We start from the raw sequence: 20,635 nt of genomic DNA, 5'->3' as shown, positions 1-20,635 counted from the left end.
TTGATGCGGGACAAAGAATTTAGCATGTGGTCAAGCTTCTATTTCAAATGCTCTTCGCTCTTTTCACCACCTTAGAATTTTCTTCTGATCTTCTATCCGTCTTTCATTTTCAACTCTTTAACCCTCACCGATAAAGCCGCAAATACATTTCATAAAACAAATTCACGGTGATTTCTCCTCTCAAAATTTATTATTATTGTTGCTTCTGCCAGCAAGCCCGTTTTCGGTTTTTTATTGCTTTTGTTGCTCTCTGCCAGCAAGTCGTTCAATTAGTTGTACCTGCCGTCAGCAGCCGATCGAAGTGTGAAGAGATTTGCCAGTCACTCTCAGGAGAAATTTTGACCTTGTGTAGGAGCTTCGCCAGTCGATGATGGAGAAATGTTGATTGTTGTCGTGCTTTATCCGTCATGCGAGTAGTGAGGCTCCGTCAATTGAGAATAGTGCCAGTCGTTTGATGAAACAAAACTAGTCGGGTCAAGCGTGACGGGCGAAATTTACCATCACTGCCTGGAAGAGCTGAGAAACGAAATAAAAATAAATAGTGAGAAAATAAATGCGATTCTACATATTAACAATCCCCGTACGCCAAAGCGCCCAGGAAGCTTCACAATGCCGCCTCCCAGCGCTAAACGTAACCGAACGAATCTTAACTCAAACCCTTTTCAACTAACTCCAAGAGCACAAACAGAGGGTAGTAAAGTTGACTCGGTTGGTTTGATTAGGATTGTTAAAAACAATCCAAAATTCTGGCTGCATCTTTCCAAGTTCGATCCTCAAACAACGGTAGACGAAATCGTCAGGTTGGTCAAAACGAATTTGGGTGTAGATTCCGAAATAGAAGCAGTTTGTAAAACTTGGGAACGCGAGATCCAGCGTATTCCTGGTCAACAGCGGCGTACCTCAAGGGAGTCACTTGGGACCCCTACTTTTTATAACTGTAATGAACGAGTTCCCCGAAGTGCTGCGTGACGTGTTTGTGCTGATCTACGCGGATGATTTGAAAATGTTCCTTCCTGTTCGGTATCCCAAGGATTGTATGGTTCTATAGAATGCGCTTAACAAATTTTCTGAGTGTTGCAGCCATTTTGGTTTGAAAATCAATGCCTCGAAATGCAGCGTGATCACCTTTTCAAGGAAGATGAGCAACATAGTGCACGATTATTGTCTTGATAACAACTGTTCCGTAACAAGAAAATTCTCAGAGAAAGATCTAGGCGTAGAGTTGGATGCAAAACTTAGTTTTTCGAAACATATCGAACAAGTCGTTGCCAAAGCCAATTCCATGTACGGTATGGTTAGCAGGATTTGTCACGAGTTGGACAATCCTTATACTATCGTCTCGATTTATGTTGGACTTATCCGAACCACTATCGAATATGCCAGTATTGTGTGGCAGCCATAATACAATGTTCATAAGAATAGAATCGAAAGAGTTCAAAAACGATTTCTAAGGTACGCCTTGAATAACCTTGGCTGGCAAGAAGATATGCCAGGATATCGAGCTTTGTGTATGCTGGTTGGCTTGGAATCACTAGAAAATCGCAGAAAATCAATCGACATGTTGTTTTTAAAGGATTTGACCTGTGGAAAATATAAATAAATAAATAAAAGGTGTCCCAAATCAATTTGTATCACGTTGAAAATGCTGTATAAAATCATCCATTAGACGTTTCAAACCACCGCACAGTGGTTAAAAATGCGAAAAACTTTTTGCTTATAACATTTTTAGGTCACATTCTAGCTTATTGATGTCTTCGGAGAAGTTTGTCAGTAAAATCAGCTCTATAATAAAATACTATAATTTTTCTGATTTATCCCCTTACAAGTGAGTTAAAATTTCTATCAAATCAAATTTACTACAACTATGTCTCAAATGTCAAGTTTCTAAAATAATTATTCTCCGAGCTATCGGCTGAAAAAGAAACTTAACCTCTAAAAATCAGTTTAGTAATAATTACTTTTTTTCAGTTAATTTTAAGTTTAATAGTATGTTCCACAAAGTTGTTTGTCTTACCAAAATACACCACTTTGTTCAACATTTCAAGTTTGTAAAATGTGATACTGCAGAGCTATGTTAAAAAGATTACCATAAATAGTGCCTTTTCACGCCCTATTTTACAAACAACGAAGTTATAAGCATCTCCAGCTTGTAGAGGACATCTATTTCAATTGAACACACAATAGCCTGATGCTAATAATACAAATGCGCTTCCAAACCTTTGCTTCTGACATCGCGCTAAGTATCATAGAAATCTTTGTTTTTAATGCAAATATGGAAAATTAAATTGATGTATCTCGCTTGGATACAAGTGGATACAGACGGTTGTATCTGTATCTTGTAGACGAAATCCTTGACTTCATTTCGCATCTAAGGTGGGCTACCCGATGTTGCCCGGTGTTTGTAAAATAGGGCGTGAAAAGGAACTATTTTCGGTAGTCTTTTTAACATAGCTCTGCAGTATCACATTTTACAAACTTGAAATGTTCAACAAGGAGGTGTATTTTAGTAAGACAAACAACTTTGTGGAACATATTATTAAACTTAAAATTAATTTAAAAAAGTTATTATTACTAAACTGATTTTTAGAGGTTAAGTTTCTTATTTAGCCGATAGCTCGGAGAATAATTATTTTAGAAACTTGACATTTGAGACACAGTTGTAGAAAATTTGATTTTAAACAAGTTTGTCGAAGACACCAAAGAGCTAAAATATATAACAGAGAAATTAGAAATTTTATCTCACTTGTAAGGGAATGAATCAGAAAAATAATAGTATTTTATTATAGAACTGATTTTACTGACAAACTTCTCCGAAGACATCAATAAGCTAAAATGTGAACTAAAAAGCTATGAGCAGCGATCACGTTTTTCGCATTTTGGACGACTGTGGACCGCACTATGGGGTTCGAGGCGGCAAAAAGTCTAAAAATAAACTTAATCGTAATGCTTATTATACAGGGTTGCTAGCGATTTTTCGTTTTGAATTTCCAAAGTTTTTCCCGGTTTTTCCCAGGTTTTTTCCCGGTTATAACTGATGGTTTTCCCGATATTTATTATACACTTTCTGGAAAAAAAAAATCATGACGAATATAAAAAAATCAATATGAGGTCCTTGGAGCCAAAGGGGTATAAATGCATAATAGGTTATTTCAAGAAAACACGGCTTTAAATTGTTGTGTTTGGCCATTTTCCCTTATTTTTCGAAAATTTAGATTTTTCTTTCGAACGTTATGTAAAAAAATTTCTAAAAATCTGAAAAAAAAATCATAGAATAAAGTTTATAATACCTATAAGATTCATACCCCTTTGGCTCAGAGACTCATATAAAGAATTAAAATTTCTAATAATTCTATCCCAAAACTTGTTAACCTGTTAGCGTTTATGAGATCAAATTGACAAGTTTTCATGATTTTTTGAATACAAATCTAACGAACTGGACATCTATTCGTAGTGTTGCTGCACAATTTCAACAATTTTGCAAAAATAAGTCCGGTTTAATTGATCTTGATACTATAATGTAGTACTTTTCATCAATTATAAATTTTCTAGAATTTCTATAGAGTTCGAGAAAAAAAGTATAATTTGTAAAAAAAAATATGTGAACAATACATCGAAACATACCATAAAATCAACTTGTCTAGCAAAACTTAAAATCATCAGACTGCAGGAAAATATTTAGTTATTTTCTAAATGCAGTTATATTTTTTGTGCATATCAATAGACATGTTTAAAAAAAATGTTTTGTGAAAATATAGAAATCGTGTATAAGACAGGGCTGAGCTTCAATTGTTTGAGTATAAGACATTTTTTTGTCAGGGTTAAGACTTTAGATTTCGGAAACTTTAAGCAACAGCTTAACGTAGAATGAATTAAAAACTTAACACTTGCGATTTAATGCTTCGTTGCTCAGGCCAATCCAAACGAAATACACAACAACCACAACATTGGAAAACCAATATCTTTTTCTGGAGAAAAAGAGGTGTAACTCTACTTAAAAACGTCTCACGCTGCCAAATTATTAGCTTTTTGCATAAAATAATTTTATGAAATATGTTTATCGAACACTGAATAATTTGACGTCGAAACTAAAACTGGTGCAGCCGAACCTAGATGTGCAAGAAACCTCTATAGTGAGAGAAAACATCAAATCTCAAGCTTTGCAAAACACAAAACCTCTTCAAGTGAGTGTGTAATACCTCTATAAGCTAGAGTCGTTTTCCTGACTAGACCAAGGAAATTAGAGAAAATAACACTTTTGTACCATATTGAAACTTACTCAGAAAACTTCGAGCTGATGCATCAACTGGTGTCAGGTGGATTTTTATCAAATACATATTAAATAGTTGCATTTCTAGATCACTTTAATGCATTTGTTTGTTGCTGACCCTCTACAAAAGAGAACCTGATTACTTTAGAAACCTCTTTTAGCAAGAAAACAAAGTTCAGTCTTTTGAACTCTTACTTAACCAGGTTCGACTGTAGTTAGTTTTGTGTTTAGTTTTGTCGATCATAATTTCATTATTTATATCATTTGAGTTATACTTGTACCTAAGTGTAACATACATGAGGAAAGCAAAAGAATGAGATAACTCTCCGCGATTAGTTAAAAAAGCGATTCAAACTTCGTTTATTTACTTATTAAAGAAAATAGGCGTTTATGTGATAAATCTTTATATAAACTCTCAAAAATTCTCTCAAATCTTAAAATAATTTTAAAAATATTTTTGAAATTACGTGAAAAAAATTAGAACATGTCAATTTTCCCGGTGAGGTGCCGAAATTCCCGGTTTTTCCAGGTTTTCCGGTGACGTGATGAAATTCCAAAGCTTTTCCCGGTTTTCCCGGTTTTCCCGGTTCGCTAGCAACCCTGTATCTATATATTTAACTAAAATATTCTCAAAATTTCAGCCAATTATCTGTGATAGTTTCCGCTTCACAGACATCAGACTTTGGAAAAATGCAATTTTTGCTTATACGATAATTTTTTTTAAATTCCATTTTTTTCAATGAATTTTTTTTATAAAAAAGATTCTAGTATACCTTTTGAAAGCTTATTTTAAAAACTTTCATTCCTGTTCGTGCAAATTTCTACACGATAAACAGAGATGTGCAAAAAATGGGTAAATTCATATTTTCTTCAAATTATCCAAAAGTTTTTGCCACATAATAAAAAAAGCCCCGCATTGCCCCGCACTTTCTTCACTTCTATGACTTGGTCCAGGGTCCTAAGAATCCAATAAAAGAGAATCCAGGCACCCCAATTCACCCTTTTCAGAGTAACAGCAAAAATACGGCACAAAGATCTGGTGAATGGGTACTTTTTACCCATTTTCCATAAGAATTTAATTTTTTAATGCTTTTTCTACTGAATCAAAGCAATCGAGATTCCCTTGAATTCAATAGTTTGAATTAGAGCAAATCTTTCGATTGCTTTGATTTTTTGAGTTTTTTTTTCCATGGAAATAGCAGATGAGCACGTGGAGGGTGAATAAGCTTCTAGTTGATCCTAGATGGCAGTCCACATTGAAAATACATTTAATTAATTTATGTTCACGACCCAGTTTCCTGCATTTCAATATTTTTATTAAAGCTAAAAATCCCATTTTGAAAAAACTTTGAGTGAGAAATTTTGCCTTGATTTGATACATAATCACGAAAATGTCATACAAAACTTAAATAGTTTGTATGGATGATTCCTACCAGCCCCTAAAACTCCAGTGTGAATAATTTAATCGAATCCTAAGCATTATGCATAAGATTAAGATGAAATTGAAACGTCAATATCACAAAAACGTAAACATTTAATATAGACGACCCCTTTTGCCGGTCCCTGACTCTCAATTTGATATCAAAAATCAATGGCATGTCCTCCAAAACACCCATGTGCAAATCTCAAATCAGTTTAAAATAACGTCAATATCGCAAAAAGAAAATATGGACGACCCCTTTTGCCGGTCCCCGATTCTAAATTTGATACCAAAAATCAATGGCTCGTCCATCAAAACACTCATGTGCAAATTTTCATCTCAATTCAAAGCCTAATAACGTCAATATCGCTAAAACAGTCAACAGTTAATATGGCAGCCCCTTTTGCCGACCCCTTAGCTAAGATTCGATATCAAAAAATAATTGCCCATCCCTAAAAACACCCATGTGAAAAATTTTGCGAGTTTATCTTATTTGATATTCATAAAAAAGTAGAGAAAAAGCCATAAAATACTTTTTGCCGCCTCATTGTATGGGGCTGCCCCATAGTGGACCGGCCAGGATTCAAGCAAGAATAAATTCTTTTTTGAAATTTCACATCTGTACCACAAAATTTGGTGAGAAGTTTATCAAAATCGATCAACATGATGAAAAATTAAAACAGTTTGAACATGTCGTTGGTTTTGCGGTAGAAAGCATCTAAAACATGGGTGGCCAAACAATGGCCCGCCACCAACTTTTTGTGGCCCGCGAAGCTTTTTTTGGAAAAGCCGTGGTCTAAGAATTTAACGTTTTTCTTGGATAAATATATTCGAATCTAAACCTACTAAATTGAACACAGAGATCTGAAAATCTTTTTGAAGTGATATAAGCCAAAGGAGTTAAAGTGTATAAAAACTAATTTCGAGAAAACATGCTTTTAAATTGTTATTTTTAGCCATTTTCCATACATTTTTCGAATATTTGTTAATTTCTTTCGAACGTAAAAGTATGAGGATATATGTAATTATAAAAATCTAAAAAGTTAACTAAATATAATTTGAATTATCGAGAATCGTTGGCATTATGAATTTTGCACTTATACCCCTTTGGCTCTGAGGGTCTTAAATGCCTAATTTTACCAAAAAGTATACCGTCACTGAATAAAAAAAGCAAACAATTTTCAAATTATCGAAATTGTACGGTATTTGACACATTATCTGTGAATTTTATTACACATTTTCCAATGTTTTCCGATTGGGATTTGTTGACTACGTTGGTATAAAGAGCATTCAAGCGGACTCTAGTTTTTATATTGAGGAGTTTCGAAAGCTTCAGAGAGGTAGTAAGATCGTACCAAAATCATTTAAAAATCGAAAAAAAAATCACCGAATCATATCAACATTATTTATAACTAAAGTAACTTTTGCAAATATTGTAAAATATCGAAAGCTTGCTGTGAAAATTTTTCCAATTTGTTATTATTTGCTAAGCTTTATGAAAATTTAACCAACTCCAAATATATTTTAATTGGTATCTTACTTTGTATTGATGTACAAATACATCAATACTGAAAAACTAATCAGAATTTACAGTTGAGTAGTATAATTCAACTAGATCCGGTTTGGTACTGACAAATCTCGCAGAAGAACGATTTTCTACCAAATTTTTCACCTTCAAAAAGTTCTATGATTATCAAAGAACCAAATTCGTATTCGTCCTGTTTTAAGAAAGCTTTCCCAATACACTTGTCAAAGCGAGATACTGGAAAATTTTAAAAGAGTTGAATTGAGTTGAGGTTGAGGTCCGTACTTTGAAAAATCAATATTATTTATGATTTAACTAGAATTCGTTGAAAATTCTAGTCTAGTATTCTTTTAAATGTCAAAAACATGGGAACATTACTTTATTTCAACAATTCCATTCCGCGGTTTTTAAAATTTGCCTATCAATTTTTTCTAAGAAGAACGGTGAACTTGAAATCTTGGTTTTTTTTTAATATTTGAAGACCATAAAATTAACTTAATGTCACTTTATTTTTGGGATGAATAAACCAAGGAGGTTTTAATTGCCTTGAAAAAATTTACCTGAACATAAGTTGGGAGGGATAATTTATTTCGTATTGCGTAATATTTTTCAAATGAAGCAAAATGTCTAAAAATATGCAATTAACAAAAACGATTTATTAAGATGAATCTATATTAAGGTTGCCAGATTTTTTTTTAAGTACGTATCCAGGCCGGATAAATCCGGACTATTTTATTTTAAAACCTGGCATAGTCCAGGCATCTGATTTCAAAATTGTCTACCAAAAATCCGGGCAAATTTGGTCAATATATAGGAACTACTCAAGAAAAATACCTTTCATGGTTTGTTTAATAAAACTTGCTCAAAAAAATCTCGTTTTGGAGGCAATCATAAAAAAAAATTACAATTCAATTTTTTTTGTTCAATTCGGAAAAAGGAGAGAAAATCCGGGCATTTTTCACTGAAATTCAGGCAATCGACCGAACCGGACTTCGCCCAAATTTTTTATTAAATATCCGGGAAAACCCGGATAAAATCGAGTAATCTGGCAAGCTTTATCTAAGCTTGATGTGACCAAAGCAAAAGTTTTTTTTTATAGTGTTTAAAAAAACTGTTATTATTTGTTTTATTTCGAATATTCCAGAACAATTGTTTTGGCCCGCGCGCCAGTCTCTTTTCTGAAATTTGGCCCGCTTGTTGAAAATGTTGGCCACCCATGATCTCAAACAATAAATAGGGGGAAATATAAAGAAGAAGTATAAAGTAGAAAAGGATTGGCAGTTGATCACCTGTCTCTTCCCAATTGACTTCGACCGATTTCTACCAGGACGAAACAAATCCTGCTGCCAAGCTGAATCGGTTTCGATAAGTTTCAACTTGCTCCATTTAACAACGACCTGACTAGTTCCGACCAAAACATTGATTCGTTGAACATCTACCAGTTGACAGAAACCAGTTGAAACCGATTTTTACCAACGATTGAATGAAGCTATAAATTACAATACAAAAAGGAATGGATGATTTTTTTTTATTTTATGCAAAATCCGGACAAGGTCCCGGCATTTGATTTCCAAATTTTCGACCAAAATCGGGGCAATATCCGGGGAAATTTGCTCAAACGCTGGAATTGCTCAACAAAAATCAAGAAAAAAAAACTTGAAAAAAAAAGGTTTTTTCAATCAAATTCCACAGCAGATTTTTAGTCGTATTTCAGGCTTTAAAGTACAGTCTAAATAGTGCTTGTTTTATACATAACTAGCTGTTCCGGCGTGCTTTGCTACCTCTGGGAAAAAAAATCATGGCATCAACTTTTCATGGCATCTGAGCTTCTAGATTGTCTTGAGTTTCGACGTAACTTATTAAAACTTATTTGTCAATTCAGTAAATCACCTCATTGTGTCAAAATGCTTAAGTTTATCAATTTTTAACAAAAATCCTAAATAATGTCAATTTATCGTGAACTGTGTATAAGTATAAGTTGTTGATTTTGTATGGAAGCCACCCTCCTTTTGGATTCGGAAGTTTAAAAAAAAAAGAAATCATTTTCGGTCTCGGTTCCCGGTGTGCAAAAACAAATGGCACAAAAGGCGCCTGAAGACGGATCGATTGCTTCTTCAATCAAATATGGGTGTGAATTGTGAGTGCCGACACGCATTTGGGTCATGTCCCAGAAGGCCGTTTGCAATCGGAGGGAGTGCGATCGACAACTCGTTTTTCGTTTCTTGACCTCCTAGACCAAACCTGAAAAATGGGTAGTTGCGGTGAGTGACTGCCTACAAGTCAACAATAAGAGTGTGCTGATTTCCGTAAATCATATGAAAAACTCCCATTTAAAAAACTACAGTGTATCTAAAAAAAAATATAACCGCATCATTACTATCTTTACTACAAAGTCCTATGGAAAAAAAATCCATAATTTGTTATCGGAAAAACTGTGGATAAATTTTTGACAATAAACTGAATGAAAATCTTCATCATTCATCTTTAGTTCGCTGAAAGAACGTTCGCATGAGAACGTGATTGTTGACGTCATTTTGTTTCCTAAGAACTGTACCTACTGTTCCAAAGAAATTTCTTTTAAAATCTAGAAATGTCAAAGCTCTCGGTGACATTTTGGCTGTCCAGTTGATAAGCAGTTCTACGAAAACTCAAAGTGACTCGTAAAGATTGACATTTGGTAATTATTTTGTTTCTTCGAAAACTTGGCTGATCTTTGAACAGCAGCGAAAGGGCATAAATAGCAGTGACATTTTACACCACAACTTATGTAAAACAAACAAAAAAAAATACTATAGATTTCAACATTTCTCCGAAGTTGCAATAAACTTTTTGTCGATTTACCCAGTTACTAGCACCTAATCTTTGCGATGGCGAAACTCACAACATTAATACTTGGGTTCGGAAAAAATTACCCTGGGGCCAGAGATTGGATTTATTTATTTATTTTTTTTTTCGTTCTAGAGACTTTACGATACAAATTTGAATCCGATTTTCTGACCCAATTGTAGGGTCCAACAAGATTGTGACCAAATATAGCCACACAATGCAATGGAGCAATCGAGAAAAGCGTCTACGTGGGCAAGGGTAAATTTTCCTGTGTCCCACTTTATGTGACAGTAAATGACGACATCATCTAGGTCGTACGAAGATGCATATGATTATGGATGCATTTTTGCATTCAACTCGTTTTTGGCCAATAGATATAGTGATGGATCGATGCTTCAATCGGCTCTGGATGGAACATAAAAGATGCAAATAATAACGATGTCATAAAAGGATCAATAAATTGTCTCTATCGCAGATACTGGAAACTTCGAGAGAATAAATCACATTGTTGTCAGATATTTAACGATGTTAGGGCATCCTGATACTATTGCAAAAATGTTGCTTCATTCAAAATGGATGCCGTTTAAAAAAAAAAAGATTTCTGCAATGACATCTGGAATAAAGAAATGGTTTTTTATTTCAGTCCAGCTATAGTCAAAAACGATAAAAATTTATAATAAGATCATATAAATAATACTCAAAAACGGTTTAAATTTTGTGCTAAATCATACTTTCATGAACCTTTTGACTCGACAATCTCGAACTCATCTTTCTCAACAAAATCCATAAAAACAAGAAAACGATTAGATCAAATTGATAAAACTAATACCAAACTAGGATCACCATCTGAGCTGGATGGCAGACGACAGCTGGTATCATCTCGAAGTTTCAATACCAAGAACTAGCAACTAACGGTCAGCGTAATACGTAAAAGTAGCTAGAAGGAAAAAAAAAAACACGTCCCAGACTAACTTTTTCGCTTAAACCCAAACCATCGCATCGTCATTATTAGACTGCATCGTATCCATTGCAAGAAATGAAAAGGGCCTACATTTTTTTATTATTTAAAAAAAAATTTTGGAACATTTATTTAAATAGGCGAAAAACATCCTTGAGACAGTTCTTTTTTGTCTTCAAACCAAATTTTGAAGTCAACCTGCAGTTTGGCCCTTTTCATTTCCACTGGTGGTCATCAAATAAAATCGAACGATTTTTTTTTTCTGGGATTGGGGTACTTACTTTTCTCTGAGCACCTCGACGAGTACCCGCAGGATGTCGGCACACTGTTGATGGTAATCGAGCATTCCTTCGGCAAAAGTGACTAGCTGTGAAACCTGCTCCACCTTTTTGGGCGTAGTTATTCCGAAGATGAGCAGCGAAATTTAGGGAAAAAACAAGATATCAAAGTTAGATGGTTTTGAAATTTAAAAAAAAAAAACTAAAAATTAAGTTCAAATCTGAAGACATTTTTTTACGAATTCACATTTATTTTCACAATTAATGAATAATGTTTTCAAAATTATAATTTTTGGATTTTAAATGTATATTTAAGATTTATTAGTACTGAGTCTCCAAGTTTGAGTTCTGAGTTCTGAAATTTGAATCCTGATTCGAGGATCTAAATTCATCTTCCTGTTTTCTAAATTCTGATTCTGGAATTCGAGTTCTAGATTCTGAGTTCTAGATTCTGAGTTCTAGATTCTGAGTTCTAGATTCTGAGTTCTAGAATCTGAGTTTGAAGTTACGAATTATAATTTATGGTTTCAGAGCTTCGATCTGAGTTGAGAGTATTTCGTGTTGAGTTTAAAGATCTGAGTTTCGAGTTCTGAGCTCCAATTTCCGATTCCAAGTTCCAATTTCTGAGTTCTGAATTCATGAATTTAGAGATCATAGCCGAAAATTCAGAGTGCATAGTCCAGAGACAAAAATTCAGAACACAGAATCCAGAGTCTAAAGTCCAGCATTCTGCTTCCAGAGTCCAGTTTCCAGTGTGCAAAATTTTGAGTTCTGAGTCAAGAGTTCAAAGGTGAAAGACCAAGATTATATTCAAAAACCCGGAGCTGGGAATTTAGAATTCTGTTTTCCCGATTCAAAAGTTCATCTACAGTCGGAAGTTCAGGTTCCAAAGTTCAGAGTCCACAATCCAGAGTTTAGAGTCCAGATTCCAAAATTTTGAAAGAGCTCAAATTTCCGATGTCAGAGTTCCAAGTTCCAATTTCTGAGTTCTGAATTCTTGAATTTGTTCAGAGTTCAAAGTCCAAAATTCAGAATGCATAGTCCAGAAACCAAAATTTAGAACCCAGAATCCAGAGTTCAAAGTCCAGAATTCTGCATCCAGAGTCCTGTTTCCAGTATGCAGAATTTTGAGTTCTGAGTCAAGAGTTCAGATCTGAGTTCTTATTCAGAAACACAGAGCTCTGAATTTAGACTCAAAAGTCCACAAAGAATTCTGCATCCAGAGTCCAAAGTCCCACCACAGCCAGGAGTTCAGATTGCAGAGTTCAGATTCCAGAATCCAGAGTCCTAATTCCAGAATTCTGCATCCAGGGACCAGATTTCAGAGTCTAGAATTCTGAGTTCTGAGTCTAGAGTTTAGAGTTCCGAGTCTTTAATAAAGAACCCATAGCTATCGGCTTGAAATTCCAGAGTTCAGGATTCTGCAACCAGAGTTTTGAGTCCAGAGTTCAGAATCCTGAATCCAGAGCTCAGAGTCCTGAGTCCAGAATTCAGAGTACAGTGTCCAGTGGCCAGAGTCCAGAGCCCAGAATCAAGAGTCTAGAACCGAGAGTCCAGATTTCGGAGTCAAGGATCCAAAATCTAGAATTTATTATCCAAAGTCCAGAGTCCAGAACTCTGCTGCCACAGTCTAAAATTCAGAGTTCTACACAGTCCAAACTTGAGATTCAAACGTCCAGAGTCTGAGTTCTGTATCAACAGTTCTGAGTCCAGAGTTCAGAGTTCTGAGGACAGAGTCCAGAGTTCTGAGGACAGAGTCCAGAGTTCTGAGGACAGAGTCCAGAGTTCTGAGCCCAGAGTCCAGGATCTAGACTCCAGAGTTCAAAGTCCAGATTTCCGAGTCCAGAATCCAAGATTCAGAGTTCAAAGCCCAATTTCCACAGTCCAGAATTCATAGTCTAGAATACAGAATCCAAAGTCCAGAGTCCTGAACTCTGATTTAGAACCCAGAATCCAGAATCTAGGATTCAGAATTCTGAGTCAATTGTCCAAAGATCTGAGTTTATATTCAAGAGCCTACAGTTCAGAATCTAGAGTCCAGAGTCCACACTCGATAGTTCACAGTTCGGAATTCTGCACCCTGTAGTTCTGATTATAGGATCCAGAGTTCTAAATCAAAAGACCAGAGTACAGACTACAGAATTCTACTTCTAGAGTCCAGATTCCAGAATTGAGCTCTAGAATCTGAGTTTGAGGTTACGAGCTAAGATTTTGATTTCAGAGCTTAGTTCTGAGTTAAGAGTTTTATAAGTTGAGTTCTGAGCATCAATTTCCGATTTTAGAGTTCCAAGGTCCAATTTCTGAGTTCTGAATTCTTGAATCTGTTCAGAGTTCAAAGCCCAAAATTCAGAGTGCATAGAGTAGAGACAAAAATCCAAAACCCAGAATGCAGAGTCCTAAATCCAGAATTCTGCTTCCAGAGTCCCTTTTCCAGCTCAGAATTTAGACTCAAAAGTCCACAAAACAGAATTCTGCATCCAGAGTCCAAAGTTCATCTACAGCCAGGAATCCAGAGTCCAAACTCCAGAATCCAAAGTCCAGAATCCAGAGTTTAGAGTCCAGAGTCCAGAGTCCAGAGTCCAAAGTTCAGATACCAGAATCCAGAGTCCTTAGTCCAGGATTCTGCTTCCAGGGATCAGACTCCAGAGTCTAGAATCCAGAGTTCTGAGTCAAGAGTTTAGAATTCCGCGTCTATAATAGAGAAATCATAGCTATCGGCTTGAAAGTCCAGAGTTCAGAATTCAGCAGTCAAGATTCCATAGCTTTGAATCTGGAATACACAGTCCAAACATGAGACTCAAAAGTTCATAGTTCTGTACCCACAGTTCTGATAAAGAATCCTGAGTTCTGAGTCCAGCGTCCAGGGTTTTGAGGCCTGAGTCCGGGATCTAGGCTCCAGAATCCAGAGCCCAATTTCCACAGTCCAGAGCTCAGAGTTTAGAATCCAGAGTAGAATCCAGAGTCCAGTGTCCAGAGTCCCGAGTCTAGAGTCCAGATTCCAGAATCCAGAGTCCTAAATCAAAAATTCTGCATCCAGGGAACAGATTCCAGAGTCTAGAATTCAGAGTTCTGTCTATAATAAAGAACCCATAGCTATCGGCTTGAAACTCCAGAGTTCAGAATTCTACAGAGTCCTGAATCCTAAGTTCTGAATCTAGAGTTCAGAGTACAGTGTCCAGTTACCAGAGTCCAGAATCTAGAGTCAAGAATCCAGAGTCCAGATTTCTGAGTCCATATTAAAAAACCCAGAACTCTGGATACTTAAAAGTCCACAAAACAGAATTCTGCATCCAGAGTCCAAAGATCATCCACAGCTAGGAATCCAGATTCCGAAGTTCAGAGTCCAAAGTCCAGAATCCAGAATCCAGAATCTAGAGTCCACAGTTCAGAATTCAGATTCCAGAATCCAAAGTCCTAAGTCCAGAGTTCTGCATCCAGGAACCAGATTCCAGAGTCTAGAATTCAGAGTTCTGAGTCCAGAGTTAAGAATTCTGCAAGCAGAGCCCAGAATCCTGAATCCTGAACCCAGAGTTCAGAGTTCATATCTAGTGCTCAGAGTTCAGAGTACAGCATCCAGTGGCCAGTGGCTAGAGTCCAGAGTTTAAAGTCCAGAGTCCAGAATCCAGAGTCGAAACCCCAGAGTCAAGAATCCAGAGTCTAGAGTTCGAAGTTCAGGATTCAAGATCCAGAATCTAGCATCCAAAATCAGAGCCCAGAACTCTGCTACCAGAGTCCAAAATTCAGAGTTCTGAGTAAAGAGTTCCTATTTCTAAATCTATAGTCAAGATTCCTTAGCTTTGAGTCTGGAATACACAATCCAAAATATAAACCCGAAAGCCCCGAGTTCAGAGTTCTGTACCTAGAGTTCTGAGTCCAAAGTTCAGAGTTCTGAGGCCAGAGTCCAGGATCTAGACTCCAGAATTCAGAGTCTAGAATCCATAATCCAAAGTCCAGAGTGCAGAGTTCTGCTTCCAGATTCCAAATTTTTTCCAGATTGTCCAGGTCCAAAGTTAAAAGTTCAGAGATCTCAGTGTATAGTCAAGAAACCATAGCTTTGTTCCTAAAGTCCAGAGTCCTAACTTAAGACTCAAAAGTCCAGTGTTCACTATTCTGTACCCATATTTTTGGGTCCAACGTTCTGAATCCAGAGTTGAGAGTACATACTCCAGAATACTATTTCTAGAGGTCCCAGAGTCTAGAATACAGACTTCTCGGTACATAATTCAGAGTCCAGAGTTCAGTCTTAAGAGTTCAGCGTCCAAATCCAAGAAATTAGACGTCCAAAATTAAAGATTCAAAGTTCTGAGTTCAGAGTCTAGAACCCAGAATTCTGAGTGCACAATTCAACGTGGCTCTGCTCCAGGATCGCTACTCCAAATTCCAAAGTTCTGAGTCAAGAGTTGATAATTCTGAGTCTATATTCCGTAACCTCAGAGTCTAGAAATCAGAGTTCTGGTTTTTAAGTCCAGAGTTTTGAATCCTAAGTTCAGAATTCTTCTTCCAAAGTCTAGAATTCTGAATTTTGGGTTCAAAGTCTAGGTTCTAGAATTCAGATTTCAGAGTTCTGGGTCCAGGCTTCTGAGTCCAGAATTCTACAGAGCCCGGACTCCAGGGCCCAGAGATGAGCCTAGAATTCAAAGTTCAGAGCTCTGCGTACAGAATTCTGATTCAAGAATCTTGAGTCCAGAGTCTAGAGTCCAGAATCCAGAGTCCTAAGTCCAGAATTCTGCATCCAGGGACCAGATTCTAGAGTCTAGAATTCAGAGTTCTGAGTCAAGCGTTTAGAGTGCCGCGTCTCTAATAAACAACCCATAGCTATCGGCTTGGAAGTCCAGATTTCAGAAGTCTGCAACTTGAGTTCTGAGTCCAGAGGCCAGAGTCCAGAATTTATAATCCTTAATTCAGGGTTTAAAGTCCAGAGACCAGAGTGAATATTCCAGAGTCCAGAGTCCAGAGTCCAGAGTCCAGAATCAAGAATCCAGAGTCCAGAGTTCGGAGTCCAGGATCCAAGCTCCTGAATCTAGTATCCAAAGTCCAGAGTCCAGAACTCTGCTGCCAGAGCCCAAAATTCAGAGTTCTAAGTAAAGAGTTCAGATTTTTAAGTCACTATCCCATAGCTTTGAGTCTGGAATCCACAGTCCAAGCTTTAAACTGAAAAGTTCAGAGTTCAGAGTTCTGAGGCCAGAGTCTAGAATCTAGAGTCCAGATTCCAAACTCAGAGAATTTATGGTTCTGAGTCAAGAGTTCAGAGATCTGAGTTTATAGTCAAGAACCTATAGCTTTTATTCTAAAGTCCAGAGTCCAAAATTTAGACTTGAAAGTCCAGTGCCTTAATTCTGTACCCAGCGTTCTGAGTTCAGAGCCCAGCGTACATACTCTACAATACTACTTCTAGAGATCCCAGAGCCTACAATACAGACTTCTCAGGACCGAGTTCAGAGTCCAGAGTTCCGACTACAGGGTTCACATCCAAATCCAAGAAAATAGGAGTTCAAATTTGAAGATTCTTCTAGAGATCCCAGAGCCTACAATACAGACTTCTCAGTACCGAGTTCAGAGTTCAGAGTTCCGACTACAGGGTTCACATCCAAATCCAAGAAAATAGGGACTCAAATTTGAAGATTCTTCTAGAGATCCCAGAGCCTACAATACAGACTTCTCAGTACCGAGTTCAGAGTCCAGAGTTCCGACTACAGGGTTCACATCCAAATCCAAGAAAATAGGAGTTCAAACTTGAAGATTCAGAAAGATCCACAGTCTAGAACCCAGAACTCTGAGCGCACAATTCAATGTCCAAAACAAGGGTCTACTCCGCAATGACGACTCCAAATTCCAAAGTTCTGAGTCAAGAGATAAAAAACTCTGAGTTTATAGTCCGAAACCTTTGAGTCCAGAAATCAGAGTTCTGATTTGTTAGTCCAGAGCTCTGAGTTTTGGGTTCTAAATCCTAAGTTTAGAATTCTTCTTCCAGAGTCTAGAGTTCTGAGTTTTGAGTTCGGAGACTAGAGTCTAGAATTCAGAGCTCAGAGTTCTGCGTCCAGGCTTCTGAGCTCAGAATCCGGAATTCTACTTACATAGTCTAGAAGCTAGTGTGCAGAACCCAAGTTGAGAGTTCATAAATTAGAGTACAGAATTCTGCTTCTATATTTCTGAGTTCATAATTCTGCTTCCAGAGTCCTGACTCCAGATTCCAGAGTCCAGAATTGAGAATCCAGCGCCTAGAACTCAAAGTTCAGAGCTCTGTGTGTAGAGTTCTGATTCCAGAGTCCAGAGCCAGAATCCATAATTCGGGTTTCAGAGTATACATTCAAAAGTTGAGAATTCAGAGTGCTCAGTTCAGAGTTCAAACTTCTGAGTATAGAGTCCAGAACCCAAAGTTCAGAGCCTAGGATGCAGAGTTCTGATTCCTACGAACAGAGTCTTGAATTCAAAATTCTTTTTCCACAGTCTATTGTCCAGAAATTGGAGTCTAGAATTATGCTTTCAGGGTCCAGATTGGATGGTCTTGAATTAAGAGTTATGAGTTCGGAGGACAAAATCCTGAACCCAGAGTTCAAAGTTCTGAGTCTTGAGAAAAAGATCCAAATTTCTGAGTCCTGAATCCAGAATTCAAAGTGTTAAGTCCAAAGCCTAGCAAGGGTTTAGAGTCCACAATTCAAGGTCTAGGATGAAGACTTCAGTCTCCAGAATCTAGGATCCACAGCTCAGAGGTTCAATGTTTTGAGCCCAAAGTTCAGGAACCAGAATCCAGAATCCAACCTGAGTCCACAAATCGGAATTCAGAGTACTAGAGCTTCAGAGTCGAGAGTTCCGAGTGTAGATTGTAGAGCATAGAGTTTGCATAGAGTTTGCATTTCGAAGTCTGAAGTCTGAGCTCAAAGTTCGGAATCCAGAGTTGTAAATCATAGTACAGAATTCTTAGTCCAGATTTCTGAGTTCATAAAGTCAAAAAATTCTGCTATCAGAGTCTAGACTACAGATTCCAGACTCCAGAGTTAGAGTCCAATTCAGAGTTCAGAGCTCTTTGTACAGAGTTTTGATTCTAGAGTCCAGAGCCAGAATCCATAATTCTGGTTTCAGAGTCTACATTCAAAAGTTGAGAATTCAGAGTACTCAGCTCGGGGATAAGAGTTCAGACTTCTGAGTAAAGAGTCCAGAACCCAGAGTTCAGAGCCTAAGATGCAGAGTTCTGATTCCTAGGAACCGAGTCTTGAATTCAAAATTCTTTTTCTACAGTGCATTGTCCAGAAATGAGGGTCTGTAGCTATGCTTTCAGGGTCCAGATTGGAGAGTTTTAAATTCAGAGTTATGAGTTTGGAGGTCATCATCCAGAACCAAGAGTTCAGCTCTGATTCTTGAGATAAGAACCAAGATTATGAGTCCTGAGTCCAGAATTCTGTCCCTAAAGTCCGGAACTCAAAGCGTTAAATTTAGAGTCTAGCAGGGGTTTAAGGTCCACAAATCAAGTTCTAGTTTGAAGAGTTCAGTTTCCAGACTCAGAGGTTCAACTCAGAGGTTCAATATTTTGAGCCCAAAGCTTAGAATGCAGAGTCCTGAGCCCAAAGTTCAGAGTCTACAAATCAGAATTAAGAGTACCAAGGCTTCAGAGTCGGGAGTTCAGAGTGTTGATTGTAGAGCTCAGAGTTTGCAGTTGAAAATGTATAGTTCTTGTTTACAAGGCCCTTATTTCGCAGTCTGAAGTCTGGGTTCAAAGTTCGAAATCCAGAGTCGTAAATCAAAGTACAGAATTCTTAGTCCAGATTTCTAAGTTCATGGAGTCCGTAGTTCTGCTTCCAGAATCCACACTAAAGATTCCAGACTACAGGTTCCAGACTCCAGAGTCCAGCACCTATAATTTAGAGTTCAGAGCTCTGTGTACATAGCTCTGATTCCGGAGTCCAGAGCCAGAATCCATAATTCTCGTTTCAGAGTCTACATTCGAAAGTTGAGAATTTAGAGTGCTCAGTTCAGAGTTCAGATTTCAGAGTTCAGACTTCTGAGTATAGAGTCCAGAATCCAGAGTTCAAAACCCAGGATTCAGAGTTCTGATTCCTAAGAACAGAGTCTTTAATTCAAAATTATGTTTCCACAGTCCATTGTCCAGAAAAGAGAGTCTAGAATTATGCTTCCAGGGTCCAGATTGGAGAGTCTTGAATTCAGAGTTATGAGTTCAGAGGCCAGAATCCAGAACCCAGAATTCAAAATTCTGAGTCTTGAGCAAAGAACCTAGATCCTGAGTCCTGAGTCCAGAATTCTAATTGTTAAGTTCACAGCCTATCATGGGTTTAGGGTCCACAATTCAAGGTCTATAGTGAAGAGTTCAATCTCCAGAATCTAGAATACATAACTCAGAGTTTCAATGTTTTAAGTCCAAAGCTTAGAATCCAGAGTCCAAAGTTCAGGGTCCACAAATCAGAAATCAGAGTACCAGAGCTTCAGAATCGAGAGTTCAGAGTGTAGATTGTAGAGTTCAGAGTTTGCAGTTTAAAATGTATAATTCTGGTTTACAAGATCCTTATTTCGAAACTGAAGTCTGGGTTCAAAGTTCGGAATCCAGAGTCGAAACACCAGAACCCAGAGTACTAATTAGAGATAACGGGATTCCTGGATTCAGTGTTCTTAGTTCTGACGCCGAAGTTAAGATTCCAGAGTCAAGTGTACAGATTCGATACTTCTTAGTTCAGAGCTGAGGTCTGAACTTTGGGTCATGAGATTCTGAGTTCAAAATTCAGAGTATAGGGGTTCGGAATTCAAATCCCAGAGGGAGTTCTCAATTCAGAGATCAGAGTTCAGGGTTTGAAAGTTCGTTCGTTCTGAGTTTTGAAAGTTCCGGTTTCAAGTTCAGGTTTTGTAATTCAGATTTCAATGTTGATAACTCAGATTTAATAGCTCAAAAGTCTGAGTTTTAAGCTCTGAGTTCAAAATTCTGATCCTTCGAAAACTGAATTCGTAGTGACTAGTCAAGAGATATAAGCTTTAAGTTACTTTTTTCGAGTTTAACGAATAAACAAATACTTACATCGTTCTCCAACAGATTATACATTCCAACCTGTGCCAGCTGTAGGGATTCGGCAAACTTTTCCTCAGCACTTCGGATTTCCTCATCTGTAATTTGAGAGCCTTTAGAATTAGCAAGTTCATGTTGTACACACGAGATGGATTTGGAATGTTTGTTGATTTTTGTTTTCGTTGAATTACAGTATTTTTTTTCCCCGGTGAGGTCAACAAAAACAGAAAACAATTTTAAAACCAGCCACGCGCATTCGGTTTCGTTTTTGAGCGTAGGGGATTTATGCAGTGTGTGGGAAAAAAAACAAATCAAATAAATACAAACAAATGGAAAACGGAAAAGCGGCAACCG

General features: G+C 37.2%; 1 protein-coding gene across 1 annotated transcript in view; it reads right to left on the bottom strand.

Moving 5' to 3' along the window:
• Positions 1–20,410, bottom strand: part of LOC129745646 (endophilin-A-like) — an 89,534-nt gene extending 69,124 nt beyond the window's left edge. The window contains exons 1-2 of the mRNA XM_055738866.1: positions 20,294–20,410; positions 11,278–11,381 (exon numbers count right to left, since the gene is read on the bottom strand). Coding sequence (XP_055594841.1) covers positions 11,278–11,381; positions 20,294–20,317 — 128 coding nt within the window. The 5' untranslated portion in view covers positions 20,318–20,410. The remainder of the gene's footprint in view (positions 1–11,277; positions 11,382–20,293) is intronic.
• Positions 20,411–20,635: the final 225 nt, after the last annotated feature.

The sequence above is a fragment of the Uranotaenia lowii genome, chromosome 2 (genome assembly GCF_029784155.1).
Source record: "Uranotaenia lowii strain MFRU-FL chromosome 2, ASM2978415v1, whole genome shotgun sequence".
NCBI classification, from domain to species: Eukaryota; Metazoa; Arthropoda; class Insecta; order Diptera; family Culicidae; genus Uranotaenia; species Uranotaenia lowii.
Note: the sequence above shows the minus strand (reverse complement) of the source record. Positions and strands in the feature narration are given on the sequence as shown.